Genomic DNA, 18234 nt, shown 5'->3' on the forward strand with positions numbered 1-18234 from the left:
GGCGGTTGCCTGTAATCCCACCTACTCGGGAGGCTGAGGCGGAAGAATCACTTGAACCCAGGAGGCAGAGGTTGCAGCGAGCCAAGACTGCACTCCAGCCTGGGCAACGAAGCAAGACTCTGTCTCAAAAAAAAAGTGAAATGGGATTCTATTGTATAGATGTACTATAGCTTTTAAAATCACTGTATCATTGATGGGCTTTTAGGTTATTTCCAAATTTTTGCTTTTATCAACAATCTTGTCCAGTGATCTCTTCAGGAAAAAATTTCTAAAAGTACAAGTGCTGGATGAAAAGACTGATGTGGCCGGGCGCGGTGGCTCAAGCCTGTAATCCCAGCACTTTGGGAGGCCAAGGCGGGCGGATCACAAGGTCAGGAGTTTGAGACCAGCCTGGACAATATGGTGAAACCCTGTCTCTACTAAAAATACAAAAATTAGCTGGGCATGGTGGCGGGCGCCTATAGTCCCAGCTACTTGGGAGGCTGAGGCAGCAGAATTGCTTGAACCCGGGAGGTGGAGGTTGCAGTGAGTCGAGATCGCGCCACGCACTACAGCCTGGGTGACAGAACAAGACTCCATCTCAAAAAAAAAAAAACAAAAAAAAAAACAGAGAGGAAAGAAAAGACTGATATACGTTTTCTTTTTCACTATATATTGACTTTTCTCCCAGGTCATTCAGAATTTTTAAAATTTTGATCTATAAAACCTCTTTATTGGGGAATAAATTACATAGAATAACACCACTGGTTTACAAGAAAAGTTCAATAATTTTTTTACAAATATCCTCAGTAACACCAAGGAGCAGAATGGTTGGGTCAAATGGTAAGTATATGTTTAACTTTGCCGAAGTCATTTCCAAAGTGATTGTAGCATTGCCTGTTCCCATTAGCAGTATACAAGCTGCTCCTCTTCCTTACTCATGCTTGATATACAGCCATTCTAGTGGGTTGTAGTGTGTGTCTCACTGTAGTTTTAATTAGCATTTCCATGATGACTAGTAATGTTGAACATCTTTTTATGTGATCCCAGCCCATTCATATATATCTTCTTTAGTGAAGTGCATGTTTATCTTTTGTCCATTTTAATCAATTAGCTTTACTGAGGTACAATTTACATATGAAATTCACTAATTCTTTGTGTAACATTAGATAAGTGTTCGCAAAAGTATACAGCAGTATAACACAATCATGATACAGATCATTTCCTGTTACTCCAGTGAGTTCATTCACACCCCTTTGCAGTCAATTCCCTCCCCACAACCTCTATTCTCCAGAAACCACTGATCTGCTTTCTGTCACTATGGCATAGTCTTTTCTGGAATTTCATATAACACAATCATACCATCTGTAGTCCTATGTATCTGGATTCTCTCCTTAGTGTAATGTTACTGAGGGTTATCCATAATGTTGTGTATATTGGTAGTCTGGTCCTTTTTATTGCCAAGTAGCATTCTACTGCACGGATGGACACACAACAATTTGCTTATCCAGTCACCATCTGATACACATTTGGTGAGAACCCTGTTTTGGCTATTATGAATACAGTTTCTATGAACATGTGAATATAAGTCCTTGTATAAACATACATTTTCATTTACCTTTGATAAATACCTATGGAATGAGATTGCTCAGTGGTGTGGTAAGTGTATATTTAATTTTATAAGATATTGCCAAATTGTTTCTTGAAGTGGCTAGCCATTTTGCATTCCCAACAATAAAGTATGAGTTCTATTTGTGCTACAACCATTCCAACATTGGTATTGTCAGTCTTTGTAATTTCAGTCTTTCTACTGGATGTGCAGTAGTTTCTCACAGTGGTTTTAATGTGCACTGCTCTGAGGATTAATAATGGTGAGCATCTTCTCATGTGATTCTTTGGCACTTATCTAGCTCTTCTGTACTCAAATATTTTCCCATCTTAAAAAAAATCAGGTTGTTTGTCTTTTTACCACTAAGTTATAAGTTCTTGTTTTTTTTTTCCCCGGAGACAAGATCTCACTCCGTCACCCAGGCTGGGGTGCATTGGTAAGATCTCAGGTCACTGCAACCTCCGCTTCCCAGGCTCAAGCGATCCTCCCACCTCAGCCTCTCAAGTAGCTGGGACTATAGGCATGAGCCATCACACCTGGCTAATTTTTTTTTTTTTTTTGAGATGGAATCTTGCTTTGTTGCCCAGGCTGAAGTGCAGTGGCGCTATCTTGGCTCACTGCAAGCTCTGCCTCCCAAGTTCAAGTGATTGTCCTGCCTCAGCCTCCCGATTAGCCGGGATTACCAGCACCCACCACCACGCCCAGCTAATTTTTGTATTTTTAGTAGAGACAGGTTTCACCATGTTGGCCAAGCTGGTCTCGAACTCCTGGCCTCAGGTGATCTGCCCACCTCAGCCTCCCAAAGTGCTAGGATTACAGGCATGAGCCACTGTACAATTAGCCTGGCCTCAGCTAATTTTTGTATTTGCTGTAGAAACGGGGATTTGCCATGTTGCCCAGGCTTATCTCAAACTCCTGAGCTCAAAGTGATCCACCTGCCTTGGCCTCCCATGGTGCTGGGATAACAGGCATGAGTCTACTGCACACAGCCTTTATTCCCCCATAATGATGTTATGATCTTCCAGCACTATTTTACTGAAAAGACTATCAGGTGCAGTGGCTCATGCCTGTAATCTCAGCACTTTGGGAGGCCGAGGCGGGCAGATCAAGAGGTCAGGAGATCGAGACTATCCTGGCTAACACAGTGAAACACCGTCTCTACTAAAAAATACAAAAAATTAGCCGGGCACGGTGGTGGGCGCCTATAGTCCCAGCTACTCAGGAGGCTGAGGCAGAATGGTGTGAACCTGGGAGGCAGAGCCTGCAGTGAGCCGAGATCACGCTACTGCACTCCAGCCTGGGAGACAGAGCGAGACTCCGTCTCAGAAAAAAAGAAGACTATCATTTCCCTATTGAATTACTTAGGAACTTTTATCAAAAATCAATTGGCTATATATATCTGGTTCAATTTCTAGATTATCTACCTGAGTTGTTATGGAAGATAGAGTCTTCTGTTATTCTAGAGAATAACAATAATTTCTTCTAGAGAAAATAACATCTAAGTTGAAACTTGAAAAAAGAAGGAATTAGCCAAATAAGTAAGTATATGGAAAGGAACAAGGAAGACTATGGCAAAAGGAAAAGAATGTACAAAGTCCCAAAGTCATGAAATTGGGAATTTTTTAATCATTTATTTAGAAATATGAGTAGATACCATCGAGCAGGAGTCATAAGTAGCTTAAAGTCACTTCAAGTCTAAAGAGAACTAAAATAAATTTATAACAAAAACTAAGCTGGCGGCCACGCAAGTGGCTCACACCTGTAATCCCAGAATTTTGGGAGGCCTAGGCGGGAGGATTCCTTGAGGCCAGGAGTTTGAGACAAGCCTGGTCAACATAGCAAGACTCCATCTCCATTGGAAAAAAAAAAATTAAGTTGGCAGGAGGAAGGCTAAATAGTAAGAAATGAGGCTGGAACATTAGACAAGGGCCATAGCTCATAAGAAAACGCAGAGCAATTAAAGATGCTTCCAGCTCAGCACAGTGACTCACACCTGTGATCCTAACACTTTGGGAGGCTGAGAACGGAGGATTACTTGAGTCCAGGAGTTTGAGACCAGCTTCGGCAACATTGTGAGATCCCCTCTTTACAAAAAAATTTAAAATTAGCTGAACATGTGGCTGGGTGTGGTGGCTCATGCCTGTAATCCCAGCACTTTGGGAGGCCAAGGAGGGTGGATCACTTGAGGTCTGGAGTCCAAGATCAGCCTGGCCAACATGGTGAAACCCTGTCTCTACTAAAAATGCGAAAAAAAAAAAAATTACCCAGGCATGGTAGCGCATGTAGTAATCCCAGCTACTCAGAGGCTGAGGCACAAGAATCACTTAAACCCAGGAGGCAGAGACTGCAGTGAGCTGAGATCGCACCACTGCACTCCAGCCTGGGCCACAGAGTGACACTCTGTCTCAAAAAAACTTAAAAAATAAAAAATAAAATAAAATTAGCTGGGGAGCCCAAAAGATCAAGGCTGCAGTGAGCTGTGATTATGCCACTGTACTCCCGCTTGAGTGACAGAGTGAGACCCTGTTGTGCAAAAAAAAAAAAGCCTCAGCTACTGGTTTGAGCAATGAGTAGACAGTGGTATCATTTACCATAAGGAACACCAGAATCCAGTGGTGAAGAAAAAGGAATAGAAAAGCATTTATTTCACTTTGCAATGTCATATATTTACTTAATACATAGAGAAAAAGAGTATTTGAAGGAATTCCTCAACTTCAGCACTGCTGACTGGACTGGATACTTCTCTGTTGTGGGGGGCTTCCCATTACCTTGTAGGATGTTAAGCAGTATCCCTGGCCTCTACCTATCAGATGCCAATAGTACTCTTTGGTTGTGACAACCAAACTGTCTTTAGATATTGCCAAGTACTCCCCTGGAGGAAAAATCACCTCCCCAAACACCTGTCACTGAGAACCACTAATTTCTACCACTCAAAGGGTATAAGACTAAAAACCAAGTTTTATCTATGTGTATACAATCAGCCCTCTGTATCCATGGGTTCCCTGATGTGGATTCAACCAACTTTGGATGTTAAATATTCAGGGGGGAAAAAAAACCCTGGTTGCATCTGTACTAAGCACATACAGACTTTTTTCTCTTGTCATTATTCCCTTAGCAATACAGTATAACAACTATTTACATACCATTTACGTTGTAGTAGGTATTACAAGTAATCTAGAGATGATTTAAAATATACTGGAGGATAGGTATAGGTAATATGCAAACACTATACCATTTTACATCAGAAAGTGGAGCATCATGGATTTTGGTATCTGAGGTGGGTCCTGGAAACAATCCCCCACAGATACCATAGGGAAACCGCATATCCTTTGTTTTCCACTTCTTTTCCTAGATAATAAACTCCTAAAAGGCAAGATCTGTTCCTTAAACACCTCTGGGCTCCCTCACAGCACTAATGCTATACTCCTGGACATTAATTAAACAAGAATATATTAATGCATTTCAAAAACAGTTCTTACAGGCACGCTTTGCTATAAGTTGCATGTGTACTCTATGTGAATGAAGTGGTTAAAACAGGAAGGAAAAAAAGCCTTGTTTAAATTAGAATAGTAAAATACCCTTTCTTCAAATTCAAGAAACAAGAATTTACTAAAATCCTAGAAGAATCTGCTAATTTTTAAGTTAGAAAACTGGTAATATTCTTAAAGTAGGAAAAAATATATTAGAATATTACATATCTCACCTGTAGCAGCTGGGTTTATCAATCCAGCAGAACCACTGTTTGCAATCTGAGAAGGGGCCTGGCTCAGCCCGGTAGAAGGGGCTCCTAACCGAGGAAACTGTTGAGAACTCATTTCCACCTGTAGTACATACAGTTATATGGTTATTGCTAGATTCTGAGATCTGAATCAATACTGAGAAATTAAAGCATCTTTAGTACCTATGAGATAGTCCCTTGGAAAAGCAAATGCTGCATCATTTATTTAAAAACAATAACTTGGGATCAATATAAATGCAGATATTATCTAAACTACCTAAGTTTTCTACAAATATTGTTTATACGGAGCTGGCGGGTACTATGACCCTCCATAAATACTTGTGGATTGCTATGCTAAAAAAATCACCATTGAATCCTGTACAAGAGTCACATGACAGGTATTACCACAATGCATGTGTATTTCTCTGTGTAAAGTTTTATGGAAAATGGCATGTCTCTTTGAAACACTCAAATCTCACACCAAGGTGAACAGAACTGTGATCAGTATGTCATAGGAACATTCGGAGGAAGATATCCAGCCCTAAGAAAAGATCGGATATCTTACATCCAGACCCGATGCAAAAGGAATTCTCCAATGCTTTTCGGCAAAGGCCTCCATTTACGGATTTCCTTTTCCTTCTCTTTCACAGATCCCCTCACAGAGCCAGAGGACCCTACACCTTCTCCATCTTCCCTAAAATCGCCCCCCACTTTTCCCTCAGGAGCCAAGCGATCTCCCCTGATTCGCCCGCAACCCCACCCCACCGCGAAGCCCCCGCCAAGACCGGAGGACGCCGGTTTCCAGACACCTCGGAGTGTGAGACCCCCGTCTCCGGGGTGGGGGTGCGGACGGGCGATCTGGGGACCCGACCACAAGACGAGCACTGTGCCTCTTTACCTGTAGCCGCCGCCCGCCGCCCGCACCGCCCGCTTCTATCTCGCCGGCCTGGGGGTGCCGCGGAGGGCCCATCTCGGCGGCGGCGATGTGCTCGGCGGGCGCGGGGAGGGATCGCGGCGGCGGCGCCCGGGGCCCGCCGCTGTCCAGCCCCGCTGGCCCCACTCACCCCCGCCACCCGGCCGCCGCTGTGCTCGCAGTCCTCTTCCCCCGAACCTGCCCCTGCCTCCCCCGCCCGCCCATTGGCCCCACGCCCGACGCGTCAGTGGAGGCCCAGGACCAATCCACAGCGACCTGCACGTTCAGAGCCCGCCCCACCCTCCCGCCGACTGCCAGCCAATCAGGCGCGAGCCTGGCCGGGGCAGCCCAAACCCCTCGAGGCTGAGCCAATGGCAGAGGAAGACAGGCGCCCCCGGCGAGGGGGGCGGGGAGCGGGGAGGCCCCGCCTCAGCCAGGGTCTGAAAGCGGCGGGCGCAGGGCCCGGATGTGGAGAGTCACTTTAAACTGCTCCAGGAGCCAAACTCCCTGGGCCGGCCGCCCGCCCGCCCGCGCTCCCCCGGCCGCTCTGCTTCCCCGCCAAGGCCCACGTCCGCCACGCCCCCACGCCCGGGTCAGCCCACCCCTCCCGGTGCCTCTCCCTTCCTCGCCACAGGACACCCAGCCCCTGTCGCCGGCCCAACCGCCGTGCCCTGCTCGTGAAAGAGCCGCGGTCCGAGCCGCAGGAGACGAGGATCCTCTGCCCTTCCCCGGGGACGCGCAACGGGACGGACGCTGCAGCCCGGCTCGGCCGCCCCGCCCCCTCGTCTCCTCCCCTTCCCTCCCGGGCGCCCGTCCCGCCATTACCTGGGTGCTGCGCCCAGTGGCCGCCGCGCCGCCTTGAGCTCGCTCCCGCGCGCTCTCCGTCTGTGGGGCCGACGTCCCCAGGCTCCGGACCCGAAGCCACCGCCGGGGAGCTAGCACTCTGCCCCCCACCCCTCACTCCAGCGCCGCTGCTTCCGCCGCCGTAACGAGCCTCCCGTCTATTGGCTGGCGCAGGCCCCGCCCCCTGCCGAGTCAGCCAGTCGCCGGTGGTGGTGAGCGGGAGAGCGGACGGGCCCGCCCCTCTGAGCCGCGGCGTCCTCTGGGAAATGTAGTCGCCGGAGCCAGGAGGGCGGGCCGCGAAGGAGGTGGAGAGCGCCGGGGCGGGGCCGCAGGCGACCCGGCCAGGGCAACACACCCCTTTGCTGTCTGAAGTCGGTTCTGCCTTTTCTCTTGGCTAAGTGAGAAGACAGTGGATCCCACCCTATGCCTTAACCTGAGGGCACTGGGTTTCATTTTCCCCGCGGGGAGGCGCGGCGCGGGAAAGGGTAATGGAGGCCAACTGCGGCGGCCAAGGGATCCGCGGGCCAGGCCAGTGTCGTGACGGTGCCCGCCTCCCTATGCCGCGAGTGGGACTCGGTGTCCCCACCGGGAACCGCGGTCGGCACAGCCTACGCGCGGCGGGAGCCGCCAGGCGCGCGCGGTCGCGGCTCTGTGAAAGCAGGCCGGCAGGGCGCAGGGCTCTGGGCGGCCGGGGCGCACCTGCGCGCGCTTTCCGGATTATAAAGGAGCTGAAGGGGGCAGTTTTATTTTGTCATTTTGTTTGGGGTTCAGGGTTGGAGTTTATGCACCTGTAGAAGACTTAGCCATATCTTTTGAGGCCACATTTGTGTCTGATAAGAGATTAAGTCTCCCTCTTCCCTTACCAGATGGTAATTTAGGCCTGGAGTTTTGTGATTAGTTAGGAAATAAATGGGGCTCAAACCCCCCTCTTCCTATCATGCACAGCTGTGTAAGACAATTGCTTGGTTAGAAGAGAGTAGCTCCTGGCTATAGCCCAGGGATGAGTCTCAGATACTCCTCTTCAAGCCACTTTCCTTTTCCACCTTCATGCCTTCATTCTCAAACTTCTGAAGAGTGACTCCTGTGATAGACTTCAGCCTCCTCTCTGCCTAGGCAGTCCTTATCCCTTTTGGAGTTGCCACTCTTCTCAGACTGCTCCCCAAAAGTTGCCAACACCTACTCAACTTCAAACCCATCGGTCCTCACTTAGATCTCATCTTGTTTAGCTTACTGACGAGTAGTAATTCCTCCTCATGTCTTCCCTTGGCCTCTAGAACCAGGCTGTCTCCTGCTTCTACTCCTATCTCAAGCTCCATTATACCTCCTCTTTCTCATAAATACAGCATTCTTCAGGGCTCCAACACGCTAATGCTATACTGCCTTCCTAAATGGTTTAATGTATTTCCACAGTTTCAAATGTCATCCTTTTTGTTTTTTGTTTTTTTGAGACAGGTTCTCAGTTCAGCCCAAGCTGAAGTCCAGTGGCGTGATCACAGCTCATTGCAGCCTCGACTTCCTCGGCTCAACTAACTTATTGCCTCAGCCTCCCGAGTAGCCAGGACTGCAGGCGCATGCCACCACACCCCACTAAACATATATATATATGCCAGGCACGTGGCTCATGCCTGTAATCCCAGCACTTTGGGAGGCCGAGGCAGGCGGATCACCTGAGGTCAGGAGTTTGAGACCAGGCTGACCAACATGGGAAAGACCTCATCTCTACTAAAGATACAAAATTAGCCGGGAATGGTGGCAAATTCCTGTAATCCCAGCTACTCGGGATGCTAAGGCAGGAAAATTGCTTGAACCCGGGAGGCAGAAGTTGCTGTGAGCCCAGATCAAGCCATTGCACTCCAGTCTGGGCAACAAGAGCGAAACTCTGTCTCAAAAATATATATTTATATATGAATATATATATTATATATATAATATATATTTTTGAGATGGAGTTGTATGTATATATACGTATATATGTATATATGTATATATACGTATATATGTATATATACGTGTGTGTGTGTGTGTGTGTGTATATATATATATATATATTTTTTTTTTAATAGAGACAGGGTTCCACCATATGCCCAGGCTGGTCTTGAACTCCTGGGCTTAAGCGATCTGCCCACCTCAGCCTCCCAATGTGCTGGCATTATAGGCATGAGCCACTACACCCAGCCTCAAATATCTTTGAAAATGTTACCTATGCATAGGTGACCTCTCTGAGTTGTATACCTATATTTCCGCCTGATGGGCCAATCCACACAGAAGTCTTAACAAGCCCCTCAAAGTTAATGTATTGAACACCTTTATTGATTTGCCTCCCCTATGTATTCCCCTTGATACCTGGGTTTACTTACTGGCATCACCATCCTTTCTGTCTTCAGCTTCATATATGTTGTTCCACACTCTTCCATCTCCCACAGCCGCCATATTACATTGATATGCACCTCTGCCTCCTTTTCTATTGTTTCCATAGCTGTGGCTCAAGCTGTCATTATTTCTTATCTGAATTGCAGCAATGCTGCTGCCCCCACTGAAATCTCTTCCTACACCCACTATGTCCTCCAGAATTCTTTTTCTAAATCACTAATCTGGATCTATCCTTCCCATCCACGATGTTTCCATATCTTCGGAATATATTCCAAATCCCTATGCCCGTTATCCAAAGGCCTTAATAATTTAGTCTCTCCTGCCTCTCCAAAAACTGGATACTCTGCCAACAACAGTTTCTACTAGTTATCTGCGCAGTTTGGCTTCCAGCATTTTGCTCTGGCCTGAAGTGCCTTCTAATAGGCTAGGATGCTCAGCAATCATCTAGAAGAGTTCTGCCAATTCTATAATGCCGAACTGGAAATAAAACTGTTTCCGTTCGGCAAGAAGCCTTCTTCCAATTCCTCTCTTTTCCCCACCCTCTAGAATATTTCCATAGAACTTCCTCAGTACCTCTCTTACAGCACTGATCTGTGTCTGCCCATATTCCTCCTGGAGTAGGCAAACAGAGAAATTATTTATCTTTGTATCTCCTGTCAACAGGGTTTTAGATCCAGGAAGCATTCAATAAATGTTTGCTAAATATAATCACAAACACATCGGCGTTACTATATGATTGAAATTGGAGTTTTCCTGAGTTACTTGGGACAGTAGCTATGGCTTTATTCATCCATGTCTCTGGTCCTGCACATAGTGGACACTTAAAGGGAAACAGGTGCTTCACCCATCTTTTATCACTAGGGTTTAGAATTCCCATCAACTGAGCTTGGTGTGCAGAAAACACACCTTGTGCCCCAGCCAGACTGAACCTTCTACACTCCTCAAGTATTCAAGCCCTATGCCAGTTTCAGGAGCTTACTAGTATTTGAGGTTCTTGAAAATTGGCCAGGCGTGGTGGCTCACACCTGTAATCCCAGCACTTTGGGAGGCTAAGGCGGACAGATCACTTGAGGTCAGGAGTTTGAGACCAGCCCAGCCAACATGGTGAAACTCCATCTCTACTAAAAGTACAAAAAGTACAAAAATTAATCCCAGCTACATGGGAGGCTGAGGCAGGAGAATCATTTGAACTTGGGAGGTGGAGGTTGCAGTGAACCAAGGTTGCACCACTACACTGCAGCCTGGGCGACAAAGCAAGTCTCAAAAAATAAAAAAAATTTAAAAAAGTGTTGTCCACCCATGATCTTTTGAATGGATTAAGCAGAGATACAATAGGCATCATATCTGCTCGGTGATTTTCTAGAGAAAAGCAGATTCTCCACGTGAGTGTTCTGTGGAAGTCAGTCAGATGTCAGCGAATGGTCCCTGAGACTTGGTGATGTGATTGAAACCACTTTTGCAAAATCGTGACAGTGAGAGATATCTAACATAGTTGACTCCATCCTACTTCTGACCTCCACACTGTCTTTGGTTATTCCTGGGTATAGACTCAGCTATGTTTCAGAATTTATAGTTTAACTTGAAAGCAAGGATGATAATAGTCCCTTTCTAAAACTAACCCCCTCCTTGCTTGGGTACCAAAACCACCTTTGTAAACCAATGAAAGACCACAAGAATAGGATTATGAGAGGGGCCTGAACTCTGCTAAAAAGTAGTCCGTTTCTATAATCCTTTACTGCTCAGGAGTCATGTGGCCAGAGGTCTCAGATTTATGACTTCCCCAGTTGCTCCTATAGATAACATCACTGTTGTAAAGATTGTTTTTTTGAGATATCTTTCATACTGATCCGATCTGAACTCGTGACTCATGGCTCTACTGGTCCTGTGGCCCTACCTAGAGGCAGACTCAGCACACGAGGAGTGTTTTCCACACCCCTATGGTTTCATCCCCAACCAATCAGTAGCACTCATTCCCTATCCCCCTGCTTACCAAATTGTTCATAAAAACCCTAAGCTCTGAGCCTTCGGGGAGACTGGTTTGAGTGATAACTCTAATTCTTCCCTGTTGCCCACCTTCTGTCAATTAAACACTTTCTCTGCTGCAATGCCACGGTCTCAGTGGATTGATTTTGTCTGTACAGTGGACAGGAAGAACCCACTGGGTGATCCAACACTTTGTTGCATTTTTTTCTCTTAAAAAAAATTTTTTTTAAGAATTCCAGGGCAAACTGGTGGTAGTAGCCTGCAACTTTTTATTGAATAGTACTGCTCATTGTGGAGCAGGGCTAACTCATAGGCAGTATGCCCAGAGTCAGCCAGGTAATTACACTTTGGTGGGCCTCTTTACCATCGGACCCAGACGGTTCTCACTTAGTCACTGCGTGAGCAGTCTAACGATACTGACCCTCTGCAGTTGCCATCTGTCCAAATACTCCCCTTGACTCAACCTCCCAGTCAAGGAAAGCCTAGTTTCTTCCAGGTCACTTGTGTAACATGAGCATACCCTTATTTATCTCCAGTTTGTTGTGTAGATTAAATGAGCCATACCCAGAAAGGATGTGTTGCTTTTGAGCTTGCCTGTATCCATCATTTTTACAACTTCCATCTGTTTATTACCCTGGGCAAACTAAAGAATCTCTCTCTTCCTGGTATCACATTCTATACCACTGTCCCCACCCGAGCAGCACCTATGCCAGGTGTGGCAGGAGACTCTAGGATGGTCCCCCGTGATCTCTTCCCAGTGGTCCTACCCTTATGTAGGAACCAAGGCAAAGGGATCATTCCTTTGCCTGGAGTGTGGGTAGGACCTGCGACTTTCTACTAACCAATGGCAAATGGCAGAGGTGGTGGGATGGCACTTCCTGTACGATGTTAACTTATACAGCCATGTGGTCCATGGCAATGTTTTGGTCAAGGACAGACTGCATATATGACTAGTTCCATGAGATTATAATGGAGCTGAAAAATTCCTGTCATCTAGTGACCTTCTAGCTGTCATAATATCTAGTGCAAAGCATTACTCATATATTTGCGGTAATGTTGGTGTAAACAAAACAAAATGTTGGTGTAAAAAAAACTGAGCCAGGTGTGGTGGCTCATGCCTGTAATCCCAGCACTTTGAGAGGCTGAGGCAAGAGGATCCCTTGAGCCAAGGAGTTCGAGACCAGCCTGGGCAGCATCGTGAGACGCCATATCTATTTTAATTTTTTTTTTTTCAAGACACAGTCTTGCTCTGTCACCCAGGCTAGAGTGCAGCGGCGTGATCTCAGCTCACTGCAACCTCCGCCTCCTGGGTTCAAGCGATTCTCCTGTCTCAGCCTCCCGAGTAGCTGGGATTAAAGGTGTGCACCACCATGCCTGGCTAATTTTTGTATTTTTAATAGAGATGGGGTTTCACCATGTTGGCCAGGCTGGTCTTGAACTCCTGACCTCAGGTGATCCTCCTGCCTTAGCTTCCCAAAGTGCTGGGATTACAGGCTTGAGCCAGTGTACCCGGCTGCCATATCTATTTTAAAAGACAAAACAACAAATAAAACTACTGCTCTGCCAGTTGTATAAAAGTGTATAGCATACAATTTTTTTGTAGAGATGGGGTCTTGATATGTTGCCCAATCTGGTCTTGAACTCCTATGCTCAATCAATCTTCCCACCTCGGCCTCCTGAAATGCTGGGATTACAGGCATGAGCCACCATGCCTGGCTTGTTTTCTTACCATAATATTTTTATATACCACAGTACCTATGTTGACAAAAAAAGCCAAACTTGGCCAGGCATGGTGGCTCACGCCTGTAATCTCAGCACTTTAGGAGGCTAAGGCTGGCACATCACTTGAGGTCAGGAGTTCGAGACCAGTCTGGCCAACATGGTGAAACCCCGTCTCTACTAAAAAATACAAAAATTAGCCAGATGTGGCAGCGTGGACCTATAGTCCCAGCTACTGGGGAGGTTGAGGCATAAGAATCCCTTGAACCTGAATGGCAGAGGTTGCAGTGACCCGAGATGGCGCCATTGCATTCCAGCCTGGGTGACAGAGTGAGACTCAATCTCAAAAAAAAAAAAAAAAAAGCCAAACTCTGTAAATTTTTTATTTTTTTATTTTTTTGAGACAGAGTCTCACTCTGTCACCCAGGCTGGAGTGCAGTGGCGCCATCTCAGCTCACTGCAACCTCTGCCTCCTGGGTTCAAGTGATTCTCCTGCCTTAGCCTCCCGAGTAGCTGGGATTATAGGTGCCTGCCACCACGCCTGGCTAATTTTTGTATTTTTATTTTTATTTTTTATTTTTTTATTTTTTTGAGACAGAGTCTTGCTCTGCCTCCCAGGCTGGAGTGCAGTGGTGTGATCTTGGCTCACTGCAAGCTCCGCCTCATGGGTTCATGCCATTCTCCTGCCTCAGCCTCCGGAGTAGCTGGGACTACAGGTGCCTGCCACCACGGCCAGCTAATTTTTTTTTTTTTTGGTATTTTTAGTAGAGACAGGGTTTCACCATGTTAGCCAGGATGGTCTCGATCTCCTGACCTCATGATCCACCTGCCTCGGCCTCCCAAAGTGCTGGGATTGCAGGCGTGAGCCACCTCGTCTGGCCTAGTTTTGTATTTTTAATAGAGATGGGGTTTCACTATGTTGGCCAGACTGGTCTCAAACTCCTCACCTCAGGTGATCTGCCTGCCTTGGCCTCCCAAAGTGCTGGGATTACAGGTGTAAGCCACTGCGCCCGGCCCAAACTCTGTAAAATATTTAAACAGGTTTATTCTGAGCAAAGTATGATATAACGATGGCCTGAGGCACAGTCTCAAGTGGTCCTGAGAACATGTGCCCAAGGTGGTTGAGTTACAGCTTGGTTGTATATGTTTTAGGGAGACGGATGACATCAACCAGTACATGTGATGTATACATTAGTTCAATCTGGAAAGGCAGAAAAACTCGAAGCAGGGGAAGGGGTGCTTACAGGTTATAGGTGGATTCAAAAATTTTCTTTTTGTTGTTGTTGAGACAGGGTCTTACTCTGTTGCCTAGGCTGGACTGCAGTGGTGTAATGATGGCTTGCTGTAACCTCAATCTCCTTGGCTCAGGTGATCCTCCCACATCATCCTCTGCAGTAGCTGAGACTACAGACACGTGTAACCATGCCTGGCTAATTTTTTGCTGTTATTGTATTTTCAGTAGAGACAAGGTTTCGCCATGTTGCCCAGGCTGGTCTTGAACTCCTGGGCTCAAGCAATCCACCTGCTTCAGCTTCCCAACATGCTGGGATTACAGGAATGAACCACTGTGTCCAGCCAGATTAAAAGATTTTCTGATTGGCAATTGGTTGAAAGAGATAAGTTATTATCTAGCCAGGCATGTTGGGATATGCCTGTAATTCCAGCACTTTGGTATGCCAAGGTGGGAGGATCCCTAAAGCCTAAGAGATTGAGACCTGGCTGGGCAACATGGTGAAACCCTGTCTCTACCAAAAAAGAACAACAACAACAAAAAAAAAAACAAAAAAAAAGCCAGGCATGGTGGTGCATGTCTATAGTCCTAGCTACTCAGGAGGCTGAGGGTGGTGGGGGCATCACTGGAGCCCAGGAGATCTAGGTTTCAGTGAGCTCTGATCATGCCACTGTACTCCAGCCTGGGCAACATGGCGAGAACCTGGTCCCTCCAACCACCCCCCCGAAAAAAAGTGATTATCTAAAGACCTGGAATCAAGAGAAAGGAGTCTTTGGATTAAGATCAGGGATTGTGGAGATCAAGGTTCTTACTACGTAGATGAAGTCTACATAGGTGGTCACCCTTAGAGAGAGATGGCAAATGTTTTGGGTTTTTTGTTTTTTGTTTTTTTTTGTATTTTTAGTAGACAGGATTTCAGGGTTTCACCATGTTGGCCAGGCTGGTCTCAAACTCCTGACCTCAAGTGATCCACTTGCCTTGGCCTCCCATAGTGCTGGGATTACAGGTGTGAGCCACTGTGCCTGGCCAAATGCTTCTTATTTAGACCTTTAAAGGATGCTGAACTCTTAGTTACTCTCTTCAGGATTGGGAGGACCTGCAAGGGGGAAAAAATCTAGTTATATTGATAGAGATTTTTCACAGATGCAAATTTCTCCCTGCAAAATATGGCTTTGCAGGGTCATCTCAAAGTATGGCAAAGAAATATATTTTGAGGTAAAATATTTTCATTTCCTTCTTTGTCATGTCATGATATAGTAGAGTCAGGTTGGAATTTGCTATTTTCTTGCTACAAATAATCTGTTTTGTCAGTCTTATGATCTCTGTTTCAATGTTAATGCTGGTCAGTTGTGCCCAAATTGGAAGGGAAGGAGAGTACAATGAGGCATGTCCAAACGTCCCGTTCCTGTCACAGCCTGAACTAGTTTTTCAGGTGTCTTTGGGTCACCTTGGTGGAGAGGGGGCTCCATTCAGTCAGTTGGAGGACTTAGAATTTTGTTTTTGATTTACATCCGCATTTTTGTTGTAACACCTCTAATTCAGACATTGGTCAACTGCCTTTTGACTTTCCTAGCGTCAGAGATGATAAATTCCTCTTCAAAAGTTTTTAATTCCCTGTTCTTCCAGTTCTTTGTTTCTCTAGTTTCTATAGTTGCCCATGCTGTAAACAACTCATCCCGCCCTTGCTGCACCCTGACATGCCTGACAGGCCTAGACATGCATTATGTCATAAAGGATAGCCTTCCCCTTCCCACCTAGATAGCTGTGTTCAATTTCAAAGATTAGCCAATCAGGTCAGTTTAGACTGTGCAGTCCCACCCCAGCCAATGAAGACAGAACACAGCAGTAGGAACCAATTGCATTAGGGATAAAAACCCCTGCCCCACCCTGCTCAGTGTGCTCTTGCAATTGTGACTGGCGCAAGCTGCACACTTCTGCGGAAGTAAATTTGCCTTGCTGAGAAAATTTCTGTTTGAGTGCTATTTCTTTTGCAGCACTGAAGCTTGTTTCTAACAAATTTGGGGGTTTGTCCAGGATTCCCATTCTCCTCTGGGGAAGGGTCCAGTCCTCTCCTGTGAGGAGGTGTGCCCTGCTGCCTCACTGCAGTGGACTCAGGGGTAAGGAATCAAGACCCACCTGGTGTGACGAATAAACCTGGACTCTCAGCAATGCAGGAAAAAACAGACCAACAACTTGGGAAAAAAAAAGAAAAAGATCATCATATACCATGGCAACCAGGTAACTCTGTGCACAGACCAAGGTAAGAAACATTACTGGGTTGACAACGTATTTCCTTGATTGTTGGGACATCTTGGAGGTTGAAAGCTGTAAGTGTGTGAATAAGCACTACTAGCGTGCAGAGTGAGTTGAGTTCAATCTGTGGTTCCATGGTCACCTCATATGGCGGCCTTTCAAGGGTCCCATCAGGGGTTTATACTGACCCGCCAACGTGAAGAGGGACCCGATGTTCCCTTTGGGGAAGTGGCCAGAGAGGATGAAATGAAAGGAAAAGAGTGCAAGAAGCCTCCACCAGGGAGGGTTGAGCCTCTAGAGAAAAGGAAGGCAAGAAATCCCTAATACGAGGCATTGAGCCTCTAGAAGAAAGGAAAGGTGAGAAATCTCCAGTAGGGGGCACTGAGCCTCACACAAACCTCTAGTATTAGGGAAGGCAAAAAAATTTCCAGTAGGGGAAGTTAAGGTTCACCCCAAAACCATCAAGATTGGAAATACCCCAAGTAAGACAGGAAGTAAAAAGGATAAACCTAACAGCAATGATATTCCCCTTGATAGTCCCTTAGGTCTCATGTTAAAGTATTTGAAAGATAATAAAGGACTAAGCATAAGATAAAGCAACAAATGATAAAATAGTTTTATTTGGACCCAGGAACCAATCCTCAAACCCTCAGTTTTGTGGACAAAATTTGGGTCAAATGAGTACTGGATTTGTCAGCTTCTAATAGAACATGTTAATATCAAGAGTCCTGTTTCCCAAGAAGAGATAGATTATGCCTTGTTTTGGTGACAAGGACCTGTTCTTCTCTACCCCCCAAAACTCTAAGAGATAAGCATAAGCCAGAGAATGTTTCCCCTAAGGAAACTGAAACTCTTAACCCCAAGCAATCTACACCTTGGACCTGCTAAATCACCTTCCCCCACCAAACACTCCTAACTTTCCTCCCCCTCAAGCAGCTGCTGTCCCAGACCCTTCTCCTACCCCCGTTGTTCCCCCTCCTTATAACCCTGCCTCTTGGGAATCATCCCAAGAGCCCACTCACTACCAGCCTAAGTACCCTTCCCTAAAGGAACTTCAACGTGAAATAGAGAAATGTAAAAAAGATATTCAAAACTTCCCCAAACTTCCCCTTCCCCTCTGCCTTAGGGGAATCAGCTCCAGCTCTCTTCCCCTTGAGGGAGGTGCCCCTAGGAGGAGGAGGCATTGGCTTTGTAAATGCTCCTTTAACCAGCTCAGAAGTACAAAACCTAAAAAGAGAGCTTAAGCCACTATTAGACAACCCTTACGGGGTAGCAAACCAAATTGACCACTTTCTAGGACCACAGTTACATACTTAGGCTGAGCTAATGTCCATCCTAGGCAACTTCTTTTCAGAAGAAGAAAGAAGCATCATTCGTAGAGCTGCTATGGTAGTCTGGGAACGTGAACACCCTCCTGGCCAAAACGTTCCTGCAGCAGATCAAAAATTCCCCTCCCAAGACCCCTGGTTGGACAATAACAATGCAGCCCACCAAGAAAATATGCAAGACCTTAGGGAAATGATAATAAAAGGAATTAAAAATCAGTACCCTGAACCTAGAATCTTACCCAAGCATTTCATATTCAGCAAGGGAAAGATAAAGGGCCTATAGAATTT

The 18234-nt window shown here is 46.2% G+C and overlaps 1 protein-coding gene across 15 annotated transcripts in view; it reads right to left on the reverse strand.

Moving 5' to 3' along the window:
• SAP130 (Sin3A associated protein 130) overlaps positions 1 to 7691 on the reverse strand; it is an 88018-nt gene extending 80327 nt beyond the window's left edge. For 4 of the 15 annotated variants that reach the window (XM_063790408.1, XM_054678974.2, XM_016949704.4 and 1 more), the window contains exons 1-2: positions 6205 to 6346; positions 5292 to 5409 (exon numbers count right to left, since the gene is read on the reverse strand). In XM_063790408.1, coding sequence (XP_063646478.1) covers positions 5292 to 5409; positions 6205 to 6276 — 190 coding nt within the window. In that variant the 5' untranslated portion in view covers positions 6277 to 6346. Of the gene's footprint in view, positions 1 to 5291; positions 5410 to 6204; positions 6420 to 7044 lie in introns of those variants that run through there. The other 11 variants (XM_063790410.1, XM_063790407.1, XM_016949703.4 and 8 more) reach the window with 9 other exon arrangements.
• Between the last annotated feature and the right edge of the window lie 10543 nt (positions 7692 to 18234).

This window comes from Pan troglodytes, chromosome 13 (assembly GCF_028858775.2).
Source record: "Pan troglodytes isolate AG18354 chromosome 13, NHGRI_mPanTro3-v2.0_pri, whole genome shotgun sequence".
NCBI classification, from domain to species: domain Eukaryota; kingdom Metazoa; phylum Chordata; class Mammalia; order Primates; family Hominidae; genus Pan; species Pan troglodytes.